The sequence below is a fragment of the Bubalus bubalis genome, chromosome X (assembly GCF_019923935.1).
Source record: "Bubalus bubalis isolate 160015118507 breed Murrah chromosome X, NDDB_SH_1, whole genome shotgun sequence".
Classification (NCBI taxonomy): Eukaryota; Metazoa; Chordata; class Mammalia; order Artiodactyla; family Bovidae; genus Bubalus; species Bubalus bubalis.
The window spans coordinates 55,633,463-55,653,253 of record NC_059181.1 but is presented as its reverse complement, the minus strand read 5'-3'; the positions used below and the strand labels follow the sequence as shown (position 1 = coordinate 55,653,253).

The 19,791-nt window shown below is 48.1% G+C and overlaps 1 protein-coding gene across 6 annotated transcripts; it reads right to left on the bottom strand.

Annotated features, from left to right (window-relative positions):
- Positions 1-6,418: 6,418 nt before the first annotated feature.
- Positions 6,419-17,366, bottom strand: TFE3 (transcription factor binding to IGHM enhancer 3). 6 transcript variants are annotated; one of them, XM_025277381.2, is made up of 10 exons: positions 17,005-17,366; positions 14,958-15,028; positions 14,608-14,721; positions 13,357-13,654; positions 12,274-12,699; positions 10,749-10,866; positions 10,322-10,378; positions 10,076-10,151; positions 8,963-9,110; positions 6,419-8,249 (listed from the first exon to the last, which is right to left on the bottom strand). In XM_025277381.2, the coding sequence occupies exons 4-10, from the start codon at positions 13,567-13,569 to the stop codon at positions 7,806-7,808; spliced, it is 1,482 nt and encodes a 493-aa protein (XP_025133166.1). In that variant the 5' UTR covers positions 13,570-13,654; positions 14,608-14,721; positions 14,958-15,028; positions 17,005-17,366; the 3' UTR covers positions 6,419-7,805. The 6 variants fall into 6 exon arrangements, with proteins under 6 accessions (XP_025133166.1, XP_025133167.1, XP_006043617.2 ...); XM_025277382.2 differs by having other exon boundaries at positions 13,357-13,635; XM_006043555.3 differs by lacking the exon at positions 14,958-15,028 and having other exon boundaries at positions 12,274-12,378; positions 12,640-12,699; positions 17,005-17,364.
- Positions 17,367-19,791: the final 2,425 nt, after the last annotated feature.

Below are 19,791 nucleotides of genomic sequence, written 5' to 3'. Positions count from 1 at the left end.
TTTCTGTCATGGGAGATTATATTTGTCTTTTGTAGGGTTTCATACAAATGGAATCAGACAATATATACTCATTTGCATCTGGCATCTTTCACTCAGTGTAATGCTTTTGAGATTCATCCAAGTTGTTGTATGTATCAATATTTTTTCCTTTTTATTTATAAGTAGAATTCCATACTATGGATATACCACAATTTGTTTATCCATCCTCTTAGTATAGTTTTAATTTGTGTCACTCTAATTATGAGTAAAATTATGCTTTTCATATAAATAAGACCATTTTAATCTGTGAACTGTCCACATCTTTTCCCCATTTTTCTAGTGGCTTTTTGGACTTTTTTCCCCTTAATGTTCAAGAATTCTTTCTATATTGGGAGTATTAACACTATGCTGCAATATATGTTGCATATATATTGTCCCAGTCTGTCAGTTGTCCTTTAACCATGTTTATGATTCTATACAGTCCATGGAATTCTCCAGGCTAGAATATTTGAGTGGATAGCCGTTCCCTTCTCCAAGGGATCTTCCCAACCCAGGGGTCAAAACCAGGTCTCCCTCATTGCAGGCGGATTCTTTACCAGCTGAGCCACTAGGGAAGCCCATTTATGATTCTATGAACTAAAAAATCAATGTATGCGTGCTAACCCATGTATTCACACATATCTCTAAGTATTTCTGCATCTATTCATCTCTCTATATTTTAAGATCAGCATGAATTCATACTGATGTTCCAGTACCATATGGTTCATCTTAACCTTCCCTTCTTGCTCATCTGTAGCCTGCCATTCCAACAGTGAGAAACCCAGCTCCAGCCATCCACCACCGATTTACTTAATTGTTTGATCCCAGTGTATATGGATTGCAATATCAGAATTGTTAACCTGTATTCCTATGAGAGACAACTTTACCAAAGTTAAATGCTTTTATATGGTTCCCTTTGTCTTTTAGCTCTGGAGTTTCCAGTCAAAATACCATTTTCCAGGGTTACTTAGGTCAGCATATCTTCTCCCCATGCTGTTCAGCGATGTTATGTCATACATTTACAATAGAGTTGGATTAGGTTGTCACAGCCTCTATTCCATACTGGGATTCCCTGACCTCCAGGTTGATTTAAAATTTTTTTTCATACATTAAGATGATTTTTTTGGTGTGTGCTATAAAGATCTTTGGGTTTTGACAAATTTTAAAGTTTTCTTCACATAGATTTTTTTTTTCACATTTCTTTTTAGGTTCCTTCGTAAGGTATATTACCTTCTTTAGTGCTGTTATAAATGGGGTTTTCTCTAACTGGTTATTATTTGTATATATGAAGGCCATTGATTTGCCTGTTAATTTTGTATTATCCCACTTTGCTGAATAATTTTATCCTTAGTTTTATCATTGATTCTCTAAGGTTTGCTTCGCTGATAGCTCAGCTGGTAAAGAATCTGCCTGCAGCGCGGGAGACCTGTGTGATCTCTGGGTGGGAAGATCTCCTGGAGAAGGGAAAGGCTACCAACTCCAGTATTCTGGCCTGGAGAATTCCACGGACTGTATAGTGCATGGGGTCGCAAAGAGTCAGACACGACTGAGCAACTTTCACTTTCTCATTTTCTAAACTTTGCTAGGTACAAAATCATATAATGGGAAAACAGAGATATCTTTATTTCTTATTTTCCGTTTTATGTGTCTCTAATTGGTTTCTTTCATCTAGCTGATGTGTGAGGAGAATGGGGTGAGAGAGGATGATCATGTCCCATGTCTCAGGTGATTCCCTGGGACAGGTCTCAAAGTGAGGGTCATTGGATTTGCACAGGAAAGAATTCAAGAGCAAACCATAGTAAAGTGAAAGCAGGTTTATCTAAAGAGATACACACCCCACAGAGAGAATCTGGTCCTTCTCAGAAGGCAGGAGTGGCCCCAGGGCCTAGGGTCATCTTACAAAGTGAGAATGGACCTGAAACCTGGGGTAGTTTTTTTGGGCTGAGTATTTCATATGCTAGTAAGTGGGAGGATTACACCAGATATTTTGGAGAAGGGGTGATGATGTCCAGGAATTGGGCCACTGTCCACTTTTTGGCCTTTTATGGTCTGCCTTGGAATATCAATAACCTCAGATATGCAGACCACCTTTATGGCAGAAAGTGAAGAAGAACTAAAGAGCCTCTTGATGAAAGTGAAAGAGGAGAGTGAAAATGTTGGCTTAAAGCTCAACATTCAGAAAACTAAGATCATGGCATCCGGTCCCATCACTTCATGGCAAATAGATGGGGAAACAGTAGAAACAGTGGCAGGCTTTATTTTGGGGGGCTCCAAAATCACTGCAGATGGTGACTGCAGCCATGAAATTAAAAGACGCTTACTCCTGGGAAGGAAAGTTATGACCAACCTAGACAGCATATTAAAAAGCAGACATTACTTTGTCAACAAAGGTCCGTCCAGTCAAGGCTATGGTTTTTCCAGTGGTCATGTATGGATGTGAGAGTTGGACTATAAAGAAAGCTGACCACTAAAGAACTGATGCTTTTAAACTGTGGTGTTGGAGAAGACTCTCGAGAGTCCCTTGGACTGCGAGGAGATCCAACCAGTCCGTCCTAAAGGAGATCAATCCTCAGTGTTCATTGGAAGGACTGATACTGAAGCTGAAACTCCAATTCTTTGGCCACTTGATGTGAAGAGCTGACTCATTGGAAAAGACCCTGATGCTGGGAAAGATTGAAGGAGGGTGGGGAAGGGGATGACAGAGGATGAGATGGTTGGATGCATCCCAGACTCAAAGGACATGAGTTTGGGTAAACTCCAGGAGTTGGTGATAGACAGGGAGGCCTGGGGTGCTGCAGTCCATGGGGTTGCAAAGAGTCAGACACAACTGAGCAACTGAAAACTTAGATTTTGTGCCCAAGGCAAGTGCATCACTTGCCTGACCCTAATCCTAACTATGGTTAGGTCCTGCTTTTTATTTTTCTGGTCTTAAAATCCTTCCCTTTAATGGGAGCTTTTAGTCCATTTACATATTATGGAATTATTGATATGGTCATAATAAGCTCTATCAGGTTGTAATGTGTTTTCTGTTTGTTCCTTCTGGTTTTTGATCTTCTCTGTCCTCCTTTCTCACCTTCTTTTGAGTTAACCAAATATATTGCCATATTTAATTGTTATTCTTCTATTGGCTTTTTTATTAAAAAATATTTATTTATTTGTGCCTGCACTGAGTCTTTATTGTTGTGCAAACTGGGCTTATCCCCAGTTGTGGTGCACGGGCTTCTCATTGCGGTGGCTTCTCTTGTTGTGGAGCATGGGCTCCAGGCGCACGGGCTTCAGTAGTTGCAGCACACAGGCTTAGTTGCCCTGTGGCATGTGGGATCTTCCTGGACCAAGGATTGAACCTGTGTCCCCTGCATTGGCAGGCGGATTCATAACCACTGGATCACCAAGGAAGCCCTCTATTGGCTTTTGAGTTGTACCTGTTTTCATTATCTTTTTTAGAGGTTGCCCTGGTGATTACAAAATGCATCCTTAATTTATTACAGTCAACTCAAAGTTAATATTGCACCATCTCATATGAGACGGAAAAATCTTGCAAAGCTATGGTTTCATTTCCCAAATCCTGTCTTTTGTGTTATTGTTATATATGCTATATCTACATACATTCTAAATGTCACAATTCAACTTGATCCTTTTGAAGCATGTTTTTAGCATATTTTGGAGAAGATCTATAGTAACCCTTACTCTAGAGCTGAAGTGGCATGGTCTTAAGGCATGGTCTTTCTGGAGTGTCTGTTTCTCACTGGGGTATTGGGTAAAGAGTCTCCACTCAGGCTGGTCAAAATCTCTGTCTCCCAGGAATGTGCAAGCATCCATTCAGTTCATGTAAGCCCAGGACTGATCTTTGCTTGGTCTCGCAGTGCCTCACTCTAAACCTGCACAGCCTAGCATTTGGTCAAAGACCTAAAGCAATGCCTATGATAATTTCTGAAAGTCTGACTTTACAAAGCTCTTTTATCTCCAGTACCATGCCTGCTAATCCTAAGGTCTGAAATCTGATCTCTTCCACCCAGCTCAGCTATATTGCTATTTTCTTCCTAGGCTCCACTTCCCTCCAAGCAGGGTCCTGAACCTGACCCAGGCAGAAAGAATGTACAGTCTAGGCTCACTCTGTGCCTACCTTCAAGTTTTGCCCGCTAATTTTAGCATTTAGCTGTGGATCCAGTCCAGAGTAATTATTATTGTGGTATTCTAGTGGTAATTTTCCATTTCTCTCATTCCTTCTATATTTATTATTTGGAAATCTTATGCAAGGAAGAGTTGTCCCATCTCCAGCATTTATTTACTTATACAATCATATCACTGATTTATATAAGTATAGAATCATGGATATTTAGTTTTTGGACTATAATACAGCACTATTGTTATTTTTTTGCTGCTCAGATTGTTCTACCTTTGGCTGTTGGGAGTTCTTTCAGATTGGCTCCCGCATCTTTATGACACAGTCTCATTTTTTTTTTAAGTTCCTTCTTACTTTTCTGGCACTGCACAATGCTCCAGGCTTGTCTTGTTAAATTTCTGTTCATCAGCCTTAAAATCAGGCATTTCTCCAAGGAGCCCATGTTCCTTTTATTGGAGCGTGGCACTTAGAAACCAAGATCTGGGTACTAGATGTGCTTGTTACCTCTGGCATAGTGCAACGCCTTCTCAATGGGCAGACAGAGAAACCGTCAGAGGAGACCACGAAAACATGACAGCTCAACCCAGTGTGGTAGGGAGCTTCTAAGACAGCCCCCCAGTGGTCCTACTGATATTCATGATCTTGTGTAATCCTCTCCCTTGAGTAATTTGCTTCTAACCAACAGAATGCCCTAACGGTGAGGGGATGTCACTTCCATATTGGATTACAAGAGATTGTAACTTCCGTTTTGCTAGCGGACTCTTCTAACGTTGACTTTGATGAAGCAAACTACGTATGTTGTGAGCTGCCTCATGGGAGGAAAGGCACACATGGTAAGGACTGAGGGCACCTCCAGCTGACAGCCAACAAGGAACTGAGGCCCTCAGTTTAACAGGCTGCAGAAAACTGAGGTCTGGCCCAAACCATATTAGCATGAAGATTCTTTTCCAGTCCCCCTTTCAGATGAGCCCTCAGTCCTGCCCACACCTCCCCTGACTGCACTCTTGTGACAGCCACTGGAGTAGAGGACCCAGCTAAGCCAGCCTGGATTCCTGACCTGCAAAAACTGGGAGATAATGAATGCATGATTTTTTAGCCACTAAGATTGTGGTCATTTGTTACACAGAGAGAGATAGCAAATAGAGTATCCTTACTTGAATCCTAGAACAGGAAAAAGACATTTGTGAAAAAACCAGTGAAATCCAAATAGTCTGGACTTCCTAGTACTGTGCCAATGGGATTTTCCTAGCCTTAAGAAATGTGCCATGGTTATTAAAGCTGTTAACGTTAGGGGGAGCTGGATTATAGCTATTGAGAACTCTCTCTCTTTGCCACACTTCTGTAAATCTGAATTATTCCAGAATACAAACTTAAAAAAAACCATTTCTGGGTGTTATGTTATCTTTGTAAAATAAATAGAATATAGCAAATTTGAGGAGAAAAAAAGCTATCAGAGAACTACCATTCTGGTGGTAGAGGCTCAGCAACGAGGTTCTAGGACTCACAGTATGTTAAGCTAGAAAGGTGCAAGGCAGTGTGGTAGTCAGTCTGACTGGGGAAACACAGGACCAGGCTGGGTCCCAGTGCTCAGGGGTCAATGTTGGATGGGGGTGACACAGGAGGCAGCCTGATACCTGTCCTGGGAGTCAGTTAGGTTGAGAAATCCCAAGAGTATTTTTTCCCAACCTAAGATACTTGTGTCTTCACTTCCATTTAAATCCGCCCCCCCCCCCAATGTCAACATCTGTTCCAAAACCAAGTTGTCTGCTTATTCCTCTACCTTTACGGTTTTTGTCTTTGCCATTTTCACCATCTGGAATACTTCTACTGTTTTCCAGTAGATATCATCATATATTTTTGTTTCAAAAGTGAACTTGCAAGAAAATCTCTTTTGGCTCGTCTGTCCTCCGTGACATTTTTCAAACCAGAGCCCTCACTTACCTAACTTTACCATTAAGCTCTTCATCCATTTACCAGTTGTGTATCTTCAGATAGTTCTTAAATTCTTAATCTGTGTTTCTTAAAACATGAAATAGGAATTGGAACCAGTACTATCTTGATAAAAATTCCTTAGAACAATAAATTGGGTACAACATTGCAACCAGCTGCCAGGCAGATAGTTGAGGACTGATTTTGTTTGTACATTGTTTTCCTCCAGCCCCTCTACCTAAATTCTTTTATTCATCCTCTCAAATCTGTTTCTTCCAAGAACCTTTCTCCCTCCTGGCCTTCATGAGCCATGCTCACTCCACAGACAAAAACAAGGACAGGAGACTCTTTGCCAAAGTTAAAAGCGCATCAAACACGCCTAGCATTTATTAATCACAAACTTACAAACCCCTCAGAACACCCTCCTCGGGGCATGGCCCCAACAATTCAAAGCTGACAACCTTGGGTATATGTGTGGGAGGGATGGGGATGAGCAGGGAGTGTCTCTTGATAACTCTGAAATGGGGAGGATTTCTCCAAATGGAGAACTGGGTGGAGGCCAGAGGTTGGGGGTGACTTAGCTTCTGAGTAGGGGGTGGGAGTCAAAAAATCAGATAAACAGAAGAGTGGGTATGTATGCTTTTGCAATCCTCCCCCTATGCCTCTGTCTTGGTGGGATAGGCTTCCACTTGTTCCCGGGCTGGGGAACTCCCTGGAAAGGTCCCTTCCTTCATCCTGTTCCTCTACATGTTGAAAAAGAACACTGTGGTGCTGATTGTGTAAAACTGGACCAAGTACTCCCTAATCTCCATCACCTCTCCAGTCTACCGCTGAAAGGAACAAAACAACACTCTGCCTAAGGGTGCGGGGTCTAACTCTCACTCACTGCTGATCTAGGTCTGGAATGTCAACCCACAAGATTTCAAGATCTGCCCCCTTCTTCAAGGGCAAGGCCAGCTTAAAGCCCTCTTAGGTTAGATCAAGTTGGTCCCAGGTTAAGATGGGGTGGGGGGGGGCTCGGGGGGAGCTTAAGTACCACTCCTCCCTGCAGTATGGAATGCTAGATGGGATATTGCTAAGAGACAAAAACTGTGATGTCCACAAAGCTGCCTGATCTTACTGACTCCTCCACACCTGAAATACCTGCGCTGAGTTGTTCCTATAGGGAAGGGGCAGGGCCTGAGTCCTCCATTGTTACAAGGCCAGGACTGAGTTCCCAGGTGAAGCGGCTGGCTCTAATCCTCACTTCTGCTCCTTGCCTGGGCAGGGCAGGATTCACAGGGGAAGGGACAGGGCTTAAACACTTAAGCTGGGACAGCCATCATTTTGACTCCTCTTCCTTCCCAGGATGGACTAGACTGGTGGTTCCAAGAGAGGGGATGGAGCAGTATCCAGACACCTCTTTATCCCAGGAAACCAGCTAGGACAGTCCCTAGGGGCCAGGGGCCAACCTCATCCCATTTCTTTCCCTCACCTGGGCAAGGGCGGGTGCCACGGGACAAGGTCAGGCTGTGATCTGCAGGAGACAGGCCCTGATGTCCCTACCTTCTCCATGCCTGAACACCTGCACTGGCCTTTCCTGTGGGGAAGAGGTGGGGCCTCATCAAGTCTCCTTTTCCCCGGGGTACACCTGGACAGGGCAGTCTCATGGAAAGGTGGGGGAAAAGGTGGGGCCTCATCCTGACAGGTCCTCCCTTCCTGGGTGGGGAAGTCCCAGGGGAGGGGTGAGGCGTGATCAGGACTCCTCTTCCATGCTGAAGCTGCTGCGGCGACTGCTGGCCTTGGAGACTGCGGGGGATACTGAAGAAAGCAGGGGATCAGAGGCAGCTCGCAGTGGGGACAGGGTGCCCCCTGACAGTCCCCCCACCACCCCCTCCTCCTCCTCCATCAGAATGTCCTCCAGCCCCAGATGGAAGGGGTCCCCCAGATCCCCCAGGTGGTCGCTGGGAAAGTGCAGGTCCAGAAGTGCATCTGAGGGTGGTGGTGGCGGCTGCTGATGGGGAGCACTTTGGGCAAGGCCCCCTGTTGCATGAAAAATTGCTGTGCCTGGCCTGCCTTCCTCTTCAACATCCAGCTGCTCTGGCTTGAGACTGTCAGAGGCTGAAGTTGCAGCCAGCGAGAGCAGCCCTGGGGTGGGAGGCACCGGCAGACCATGGATCTGGGCCTGCAGCTCCAGCTCCTGCAAAACATAGGTGGGGGCGGTGTGGGACAAGATGGGGTTCAGAGGTCCTTCAGAGGCAGGGGATTTAAGAGTTAAAAGGGTAGGCTGCCTAGGTTCAAATTCAGCCTCTGCCACTCACTAGTTGCATAACTTTAGGCAAGTTGCTTACCATCTGTCTCTGAGCCTGAGAGTCCCAATCCATAAAATGGATATAATAATGGTCCCTGTCTCACAGGATTGTTGTATTAACTTAGTAAATGGAGAGAAAGCTCTTGTCACAGTTCATGGCACAAGATAAACACCATATCTGTTAGCCAATATTCATTATTATTCTTGTTAATGTTATGACTAATCTTCCCAGGTGGCGATAGTGGTAAAGAACCCACCTGCTAATGCAGGAGACATAAGATATGGGTTCGATCCCTGGGTGGGGAAGATCCCCTGGAGGGCATGGCAACCCACTCCAGTATTCTTGCCTGGAGAATCCCATGGACAGAAGAGCCTGGAGGGCTACAGTCCATGGAGTCAGAGCCGGACATGACTGAAGCAACTTAGCACTAGCACAATGTTATGATCACTGCTTATGATCGTCATCATCATCAACATGTGAGTCAGGAAGCCTGGGGATCCCCCAAATATGCCCAGAGGGGAAATCCTGGCTTGTTCTCCCTCTGCTTCTGCCTCAGGAAGCCCCCCACCCCCACCTCTGCTACTGCCTCCTCCTTCCAGACCTGGATTCGGAGCTGCAGGCTGCGGTTGGCTTGCTCCAGGGATCGCTGCCGGCTCTCCAGGTCTTTGGAGCGCTGTTGCTCCTTCTGCAACTTGCGGATGTAATCCACGGAGGCTTTTAGGATGGTGCCCTTGTTCCAGCGCATTTCCCTGTGGAGCCCGAGGGGGAAGAAAGAAGGGAATGCTGGGAAAGAAGGGAATGGAGTCTCTCGGGAGCTGAAAGGGGCACTACAGCAGGTAGATGGAGCACCCAGCCACATGCCTGGAACTTGAAGTGTAGGCCCATCAAGGGTATGGCGTGCTCAGATGAAAACCACCTGCCTGGAACCCTCCAATGATGCCCCATCACACTCCAAACCCAGGAGACTCCCTGACCTGATCCCTTACTGCTTCTCTTATCGACCCCCTCTGATTCATCTCCCTGCAGCCACATTTGCTTTTCAATGCTCCTAGAACATGGAAAATCATTCCCACATCAGGGCCTCCAGTTCAGTTCTGCCCTCCACCTTGAGCTCTCTTTTTCCCTAGACACCTAGATGGCTCCAGCCTCACCTACTCAGGCTCTTTATTCAAATGTTTCCTCACCAGCTGAGGCCTGCCCTGTCCCCACCCTCCTCACCCCAAACTGTGACCTTCCCAACATTCCCCCCTTCTTCCTTCCATATTTCATTCCTTTCTACCACACTCATCATAACCACCAGATTTATTTATCTTGTTTGCTGTCTGCCCCCACTAAAACATCAGTTCCATGAGGTCGGGGACTTGTGTGTGTTTTGTGCCCTCTGGTATCCTCAGGGCCTAGCATGGTACCTGGCACAAAGCAGAAGCAGCTGAATACATTTCTTGAGTAAATAAAAGAAGTACTAAATAAGCAGAAAACTCATGCAGGGGTTAGATGAGGTACATGGACCATGTCATGCACCTAAATTTAGATTGGGACATGGTGAGGGGCTGCCACCCTGCTCAGAGTGAGGGAAGCTGGGTGAGAAAAAGGCACATGAGTAGGACTGCCTGGGTGGTTCCCATTTAGGGCAGGCCCACCCGGGAATGACTTTCAGGGAGTGGGGCCCCTATCCCACCTTCCACTGGCCCTGGGGTTCCCAGCCCAGACTCACGGGTCACTGGACTTGGGGATGAGGGTGCCCAACTCCTTGATCCTGTCGTTAATGTTGAATCGCCTGCGACGTTCAACTTGGAAGGCAAGGGAAAGAAAGAAGAGTCATCAATAGGCCGAGGAGGGAAGGAGAAAAACTGGGGAGTTGAGAGGCTGATGCAGGGAGAGCCCCACCCGCTCAAGGAAGGCTGGGCAGAGTGAAGCAGGGCTGCATGGCACGCAGCCAGGGGTACATGCTCCCACTCACTCAGGTTGTGATTGTCTTTCTTCTGCCGTTCCTTCAAAAGGGCCTTGGCCTCCGTCTCTGGAAGAGATGGGGTAGTGGTCAGGGCTTCTGGGCCCGGGAAAGGTGACAGACAATGGAGGGCAGCACATGTAGCCACTGGGGTAGGCTTTGGTGGGCGCAGGCAGGGGAAGTAACTACTTACAAAGTGCTATCCTTTTTACGATTTTTAAAGAAGCCATGGTGACAGGCTATTTGTTAAACCCAAGAGAAGAGGAAGCGGACTGAAAGCAGGACCATAGGCCATATGGCCAAAGGTGGCAAACAGCCCCCATTACTGTCTGTTTAAACCTTCTTCCCCTATAACCAGGCCTGACCTCCAGACCTGGTAGAAATGGGGCTTGCCCTGGGGTAAAGGATGATGGCATGGGGCCAAGACCCTGTTCCTTACCAGAGATCTCCCGTTTGATATTGGGCAGCTCAGCTGGACAGGAGTTGCTGACAGTGATGGCTGGCGTGGCTACGCCCTGATTATTGTACACATCAAGCAGATTCCCCGACACAGGCAGCTGTGGGCAGAGTGAGCAGAAAAACCATGGTTGGAACAGACCCCAGGCTTGGCCTCTTCTCCAAACCTAGTTCCTGACCCTCCACACACCCCAAAGATGGCCCCCCCCCAATGCAAGGATTGCCTGGCTCCATGTGGGAACCCTTCCTTCTCCATCAAGGGAATTTCATACGGTGACTCACAGGGAGGACAGGGTCAAGGGGTCCTACCCTGCTTTGCAGGGGGACTGGACCCTGCCTGGCCTGTTCATGGTGACCCCATTGCCCCTCCAATCCCCTGGAGACTTCTGAAGCTTCTCTCCCAAACCCCAGGGCTGGCTCTGAAGAGAAGTGCCAGAAAACCACCCTTCTCAGGTCTTTATCAGCTCCAATGCAACATTTCAGCCCCTCCTAGCATGACATTCCAATTCAGCATTCTTGAAACACTCCAACCCAGTCTTCTCAGACCTTGGGAAATTGTCATGGCAATATTTCACCCCAAATCTGGCCTTCTGGAAAGTTCCCCAGCCCAATCTCCAGTCTTTTGCTGTGATTGCATTGCATCACATTACATACAATCTCCAGCTGCTATTCACCAAGGTCCTGACTCTAACATCTTGTACATTCTGATCTCGGGATTTCTAGGGCAAGAAACTAATCCATAAGCGATCAGTCCCACCTCTTGATGAGTTTTCATTTCTTGAAACCCCCTCACTAGTCCACTGGATCTGTCTAATATAAATCCCAATCTTTAGCTATTGTCCAAATCAATGAAAAATTCTGATAAATTGATACCATTTTTACACGCGTTTCTATCCTCTTGATGAGCTGGAAAGAAGTAAAGCTATAACCACTTGCTATGTCCCAAAGCGAGTTATGGGACTCTTGGAATGTTCAAAACCAGAATGTTATAGTTCACTGGTACATCTCTTACTCTAGAAAGCTTTATCCAATCTTTACAAGGACCCAGCCTCTTGGCACAGTTCACTGTAAGAGATGTGGTACGTTCTAATTACTTCAAGGTCCAAGTACATCAAATCTGGCTACCTTTGGCATATCATGTTCCAATCACTTCATGGTCTGTGTATGTCCTCTTGATCTGAATATCTTAATACATTCAAAATGCTACAAGAGTCCTCCTCTTCTTTTTTCTCACAGTGAAGCTTGAGTGCTTTGGTATACCCTAATATGTCCATAAAGTTCCCACTGTGTATGTATCAAAATCTACAAAGTCAACTTGTTTGTGCAGTCCAACGTGGCCCCAGGGCACTGATGTGCCCCGTTCTTATCATCCAGCCCCCACACTCTATCTCAGTACAATTCAACGTGAGAATCTCTTATATGTAGCCAGCTTGGGTGTACGTAAGCTATCCCTCAGGGACAGAGAGACACACAAATTTTTAGACCAACCTCCCCTCTTAGGGCCTTACTGTGCTAGGGAGCTGCAGCCCCGTGTTGCCTCCAGGCAGATAGCTGAGCATCTCATCATTGTAACTGGACTCCAAGCTAATGATCTCATCGATGACATCGTCAATCTGGGAGAAATACAGAGGAGCATTAGAAGAAGCTGGGGTAGGGGGAACATGTGAGGGTCGTCTGCAGCCACTCACCTCCTTCTCTGAGCTAGACCCGATGGTGAGCAGCGCCATGGGGCTGTTGGGAGCACTGCTGGTGGGGCCAGGAGCGTGGGCAGCCTCGGGGGTGGGGAGCGGCTGGGCACTAGCACCCCCTGGTGGTGGGGTGAGGGCCTGGGAAGCCAGCTTGGGCCCAAGTGTGGTGGACAGGTACTGTTTCACCTGCTGTCGGCGCGCCTGCTGTAGATGATAGCGTGTTGGGTTCTCCAGATGGGTCTGCACCTGTGGAATAAAAGGGAGACAGGGTAGGAGGGAACAAGGCAGAACAGGGCTCAGAAAGAGCAACTCTGAGCTCCAGTTTGCCTCCCAGAAGTCATCTGTTTCTAGCCTCAGGATGGCAAGCCAGGCCCAGAATCTGAGAACCCTCCCCCAACCCCCAAACACTGGTAACTCTCCCCTAGGACCCAAACTCCCTCTCTCAGAGAGCCTGCACAGCCCCCCAAGATCTACCCAAGGCTGGCAGACTCCTTCAGCTTCTGGAGCAGCTTGTCACAGTCCCCAAGACTCCCCACGTCTGCAAAGTCTCTGACCCCGCTTAACAAACCTGGGAACCACACACATGGCTTCCCAAGACACTCCAATGCCAAAGAACTCCTAATGCATCGCCAGACACAAAGTGCTTCCTACTGAGTCACTTCACAGACTCCAGGGCACTCGTGCACCTCCATGGGCCACCAAGACATCCTATGGCCCCCAAGAACCCCTCACAACTCCACGGGAACACCTTGGAAACCCAAAGCACAGTGGGACACTAGCACAGCCCGCTTTTACCAGTACCTGAGACCCTCTTTTAGAGCCCCTAGGACCTCACCCCAAAGCCACCAGGGCCAATCCTCAGTCACCAGGAGCCCCTCCCAGGGCCTCTGGATGTGGCCTTACCTTGAGCACCTCCCTGGGCACCTGAGCTGGGGGAGGACGACCCAGTGTGTGGCCCCCAGCAGAGACGCCAACCACAGAGATGGCGGGAGAGGCAGGTGCAGGACTAGGGAAGGAAGAGGCCTGTTCCCGACGCTCACGCCTCTCCTGTTCCTGGGCCTGGGCCCTCATTAGCTGCTGCCGCAGCAAGACCCGTGATGAAGACGACGACGACATGGCAGGGGTCCTGGAGCCCTCGGCAGAAGATGATGCAGACAGTGTAGCTGGGGTGGCTGGTGTGGCCTGCAGTGATATTGGGAGGCTGTGGAATGGGAAATACGGGTCCACAGGTAAGCTAAAAGTCTCAGCTCCCAGCCTAAGGAGTCACAGGGGGAGGGAGCAGACAGAAGAACCTGGCCTGTTCTCCACCTCCAGAGGCCACAACATAGAGGGGAGATACAGGAACCAGACCCAGTCGCCACACTCAGGGCTCACAGTCTGCTGGGGCAACTTTAGCCCTCAGTCCTTAGGGTGAAGCCAGGACTGGGGCCTGTTCATATATTGAGCTGAGATACCACTGTTCAGCTCTGGGAGCGATTTAAAGAAGAGCTGAAAGAAACAGAATTAAGACTGTGGCACAGAAGGCTCCTAAGCTCTATTTCGGGCTGGACATACTCCCTGATCTCCTGGGGGTGGGCATCAGGCTTCCGGGCAACCGAAAGCCCTTCTTCTTCCCTGCTTGGGCCTCTGGTCCCAGGAGCTAGTCAGTCTTGAAAAGGAGATTTCACAATCCTCTCTTCCTGCCCCTCTTCCAGGTCCCCTCCCCTCTCTTAGAGCCCAGGCCCATGACTCAGCACATTTCGACTTGCAAGCTTGGGGGGAAAGAAGACACCAGCAGGGGTTCTTAAAGGGCGAGGGGAGTGAATTCGTGGAGTTATGAGGAAGGACGACCAGGGATTTGGGGAACGGCTCCACCCACTTGGGGGCTGGACTTAAGCATGCCACGCCCCAGGTCTGGGAACTCCAGGCACGCGCAATTTCTATCTATGAATGGATGAGCAGGTGGGACGGGAGGAAGCAGAGGACATTTTGTCTGAGATACTGGAATCCTAGTTTGGCCTCCTGCTTTTTACATGCTCTTTCTGGCTTTTAATTTTACTCTCTGAAAAGTTTAGGCTGGTGAGAGAATGGGCTGGGCTGGCACTGAGACCTCTGCCCATCAAGAGGGGATGGAGGTGCCTGAGGAATCGGGAGGGGAAGTCAGAGGAGACATACCTTGAGCGTAGCGATAGGGGTGGGCTTTTGAGCTCGTAGAAGCTGTCAGGATCAAGGACGTTTTCTAACTCGATGTCAGCAACAATCCCGGACTCCGGAAGCAAAGAGTTCAGGCTGAGGGTGGGGAAAAGGCAGGGGTAATGGTCAGTGATTTTATGCAGACATCATTCCCCTAAGACAGACAGAGACACATACACACACGCACAGAGAGAGAGAGAGAGACAGAACAGAAGCACACACCAGGAGAGAGGAGAACCGAGTGTAGCCTTCGCGTTCCGCCACTTTGCTAAAACCACCACCATGAATTCCCAGGTCTTCTTCCCTCCCCGCTCTCTTTTGCTCCGTGTTACCCATAGTTCCTTAAGATTCAAAATAATAAGCCTGGATCCCAGCTCCTCGATCTAACAATCACGTGTACAACCTGGGTTTCAGGAAAATAGAAATGAAGAATTTAGGAGTGACAATTCACTTTGAGGGATTCCTGACTCTGCATTCAGAGTTCACCCAGCCCCCACAGTCCCCCACTGTTTTCCTAGCTGCTGAAAGTGAGCCCACGTTGGTCCAAGTAGGGTCATCCCTCTGCAGAACAGTCTATTGTAACACAAACTGAATGCATCACAAAGAGAACTGGGGTAGCTGATTCACTTTACTGAAGGATCCACCACTTTGCAAATGAGCCCCACCGCCACCCCACCAACCTTGCCCCAGAGTTTGTGGGATGCGAATAGGCATCCAAAAACAAGATGCGAATAACAGACTCCCCTCGGTCCAACAATCTGTATTTAAAAGAGGGAGAATTTGGGCGGATGATCCGCTTTATATGAACATTTTTTTCTTGGTCAGAGGAGCCTGCCCAGCCCTCTCCAGTTTTTTGAATAAATCAAAACACAAACACACCTCCAATACCAAAACCCGCTGACACACAAAATGAGAAGCCACGAACACACCTCCCCTTCAACTAGTGCCACTACTGTGATGCTCTAAGTTGTTATAAAGACATCAGAAGATGGTTAATTGATTTATGGAAAGGCTCCTACTCAACCCTCCATGCTGGGTGCAAGACCCTAATGTATGAGGGACATTAACATATAGACAGATGGATATGCATCCTTGAATTTAGTCAAAGATTTAGAATCCTGAAATTGTCATTGACTTCACTTGACAAGAATTCTTGCCCCTCCCCAAGAATCTGTCTTCCTCCCTTTCCTCACCCACAGTTGGGGCCCTAAAACCACCCAGGAAGCCGGGAAGAGGAAGCTCAGGGAGCCGCTGAGCTCAGCACAATCCCAAGGCAGAAAGTATGCAAAGCCCCCTCCCATGCTCACACATCCATTGCACAGAAGTTGGAAGAGGTGGGCACTAGGGCTGGGATAGGCAGGGTATACACAAAGAGGGCTGGGGCTTCCAGGCCCTCTGATGGAAGTGAGGCTAAGATGTCAGAGAAGATCCACCTAGGCAAGGATGGTGCAATTGGTGCTCATTCGAGCTCTAGGGTCAGATTCAAGATTGTCTCCAGGGCTGGAGAGACAGTCTGGAAAGGTAAGATTTAAAAAAAAAAAACACACACAAAAACTGTCTGTGTGTGTGTAGGGGTTGAAAAGGGCTGGCTGAGAGACTAGGGCAGGCAGTAGTAGGAACAAGACCCTCCTCTGGATTCCGAAATAAGGTCTGAGGCCTTCTCTGAGATAAGAGGTGGCACCATCTCCATTGCCTGTCTGTCTCCCATTTGAGCCCCTATAGGGGTGTTGGGAAGACGGCTCTTCCACTACCCAGCTGGATGGGTGGGCAGGTGAGGGGATTATTCTGATCAAGTCTTGACTAATGTTGCTTTTCTTGTTCACTCACACACTCACAAGGATGGTTCCACGCAGTATATTCGAGATACCCCCAAATCCCTTTAGAGTCATGTTATCCTCAAACACAGCCTCCAGCAACCAGCCACTGGGAGTCATCAAGCTCCCAAGACGGTACATCTCTCTTCCAGGAGCCCTTCCCAGAGGGAAAAAGTCCCTTCAAATCAGTGAGTGCCTCACCTCAGAGTGTCCCCTCATACCCGACTCAAAGACCCCAAATTCAGCCTCTAGTCAGAGTCTCAGTACTCAAAGCTCAGCAACCTTAGACTAGTTTCTGGACACAACAGAATCAGCCCCTGTTAGACCTAGTCAAGAGGCCACCCAAATCTGAACCAGGCCTCCCTTAATGCACTTCCAAGACTCCTTTAAGCTTCAGTTCAAGCAAGCCACCGCCAGATTCCTTAAGTGCCCCCCCAAGTCGGGCGCCCAGACGTCCTCCAAGTCTAGCCCAAGGGCCTCCAATCACAGTCTTTGGCCCCCGCTGCCCCAAGATTAGGCCCCCAGGAACCCCAGTTAGCACTACCGGCCCCAGGCGGCCCCGCACCTGAGCAGCTGGGCTGAGTCGGCCGGCCTGCGGTCCTCCAACAACAGGAACACGGCTCGAGGGCCCTCCGCGCTGGCCTCTACGCCGTCCCGAGCTGGCTCGGCCGCATGAGACATGACGCCCGGCCCCGGGTGAGCCCTGCAAGGCCGGTCGGGCCTCGGCCCGGTCCCCCTAACAAATTAAGAGTCCCCTCCCCCGCTCGCCACCGCCTCCTCCGCTAAGCCATGGAGAGAGCTCTGCGCGGGCGGACGGCGTCGGGGAGATGGGATGGGCCGTGAGTCATCCCCCGCCCAGAACGGACCAACAACCCCCTCAACCTAACCCCGGACGACCGCCCTCTTCCCCCTCCTCCTCGGGTTGGGGAAACTCCACAGGAAGTGACCGAACCGCGGATAGACTGATAGCCGGGCCACGCCCTCCGAGTGAGGCGACCAATCATTGAGGGGTGATTCAAGAGCCCGCCCTAAGCTATGCCTATAAACTGCGAGAGAGCTAGGTTCTGCCGGCCCTGATTCCGAGAAGGGGCCACGCCCTCAGAGACAGAGGCAAATCAATGAGAGGTAATTTGATTGAGGCACGCCTTCTCTTCGCAAATTATCCCTCCGCAAGATATTAAGCCGCGCCTTGGGTCCTCTGCGCCTGCGTACTGATGGCCTGTCTGCGCGCGAAGCGTCTCCAGGCTACGCTTCTACCTGCGGAAGCGCGCCCCCTCTAGGCCAATCTTCGTAATGCTGCTGCTGCTAAGTCGCTTCAGTCGTGTCCGACTCTGTGCGACCCCATAGACCGCAGCCCACCAGGCTCCCCCGTCCCTGGGATTCTCCAGGCAAGAACACTGGAGTGGGTTGCCATTTCTTTCGTAATATTTGTTGCCTAAACCGTGCTGCCACCTTGATCTAGCGTTGCCTCCTCAGCCAAAGCCATAGCCTTGAGGCCTTGTTTTGTCAGTAAGTCGTGTTCGATTCTTTTGCGACCCTATGGACTGTAGCCTGCCAGGCTCCTCTGTCCATGAGATTTTCCACGCAGGAATACTGGAGTGGGTTTCCATTCCCTTCTCCAGGCATCTTCCCGACCCAGGGATCGAACCAAAGCCTCCTACATTGGCAGTCAGATTCTTTACCACTGAGCCACCAGGGAAGCCCTATCCTTGAGGCCTAGGCAGCTGTAATACATTGCCTGGAGGTGCACACCAGAAACCTCACCCTTTTGGTACCTAAAGTCCAGCTGCCCAGGTGGTCTTCCTAGAAGCCCTCCACCTACTGTATGTCATTTAGAGCGGTTGCTGTTATTTGGTTGTTGTGCTACCCAGTAGGTGCTTAGTAAATCCTTGACAGATGGATGAATGAGTGGAATGATGGAAATGAGAACTGGTCCCTTCTGTGGATGACTTCTAGAATCATAAAGAACTGGGTTTGAAGATGGGCAAGGGACTTCCCCTCTCTGAGCCTCAGTTTTCCTGGCCTGTCAAATGGGGGGTCATAACACCTGTCTGGAAGGGTTATTATGAAGATTAGCACTATTATGAATAGTGCTGGCAGGTTGTTTGGCACACAATAATCTCTCCAAAATTTAATTGAGTCACTCCTTTGTGAACTGATTTAACAAAAATTTTTGAGCTCCTCTGTGTGCTAGATATATGCAAGCTGGCTTGCACACAGCAGAGTCCCACCCAGATCTTCAGATGCACAGTCAGCTCACAAAACACCCAGACCTGCAGCCCTCCTTTTATCCCTCCCAACATCCAAAGATCATGCCCGTCAGTTGGACTACTGGGAACTTCACTGGGCTCCTATTTGCTTTGCACCTTCCTATACTGGCACCCTTATTTCCCAAGTTGGCTTGGGAAACACCCACATCCCTCTATGCTCACAAACATTATCCACATGATAAAGATGACAGTTCTTTCCCAAATTAATTTTTTAAAAATCAATACATTACCAATAAAAACTGCAAAATGGAACTTGCAGACCTGTTGTTCCTATGGTGCCTTAAATATGCAAGAATATCTAATTTTATAAAAGTAGAAGAAAGAGAAGGGTACTGTCTTAACCAAATTCAAAATGTCTGACAAAGTTCTAGTAATTAAAACATTGTAATATGGGAGTAGGAATAGAAAAACTAGATCAATGTATTATGGGAATTAGTAAATGACAAAAGTGATACTTCAAGTCATTGGGAGATGGACTATTTAGTAAAATGGTCTGGGGAGAATGACTGTCTTCTGGGGAAGAGGGATTAGATTCCTAATTTACTCAATTCAGAAAAATTAATTCTAAATTGGCTAAAGACTTAACCATTAAAAAAGAATACCACCTATCACACTTTTCTGGTTGTCCAGTGGCTAAGACTTTATGCTTCCACTGTAGAGGGCCCAGGTTCGATCCCTGGGTGGGGAACTAAGAGCCCACATGCTGCGTGCCGTGGCCAAACACAAAACACCTGTAAGAAATATCGGAAAAAAAATGTTTGGAGAATATGTTTAAGTCTTTGGCAAAAAATGAAGGCCTTCTTAAACAGGATACAAAAAGCAAAGCTATAAAGGAAATAATAAACAACATCTATCAATCATTCTTGGCACTTTATCTGTATTAATTCATTTTAATTCTCAAAACAGACTTCTGAGGAGGCTTCCATTACTCATCCTACAGGTTAGGAAATCAAGGTACAGCAAAGTTAAGTCACTTGCCCTAGGTCACCTCAGTTTATAAAACCTGCTGTGGAACCCAGGCACTCTTTATCACCATGCTCCACGATTTCTCCAGTTTTACCCATCAAAATATAAAACTATAA

Bases quoted from the DNA above. Each gene is read 5' to 3' on its own strand.
- TFE3 (XM_006043553.3), bottom strand. From the start codon at position 17,120: ATGTCTCATGCGGCCGAGCCAGCTCGGGACGGCGTAGAGGCCAGCGCG. The intron at 14,722-17,004 runs GTGCGGGGCCGC...CCCCACCCTCAG, and splicing joins GACTCAGCCCAGCTGCTCAG to CCTGAACTCTTTGCTTCCGG. The intron at 10,379-10,748 runs GTAAGGAACAGG...CATCTCTTCCAG, and splicing joins TATCAAACGGGAGATCTCTG to AGACGGAGGCCAAGGCCCTT.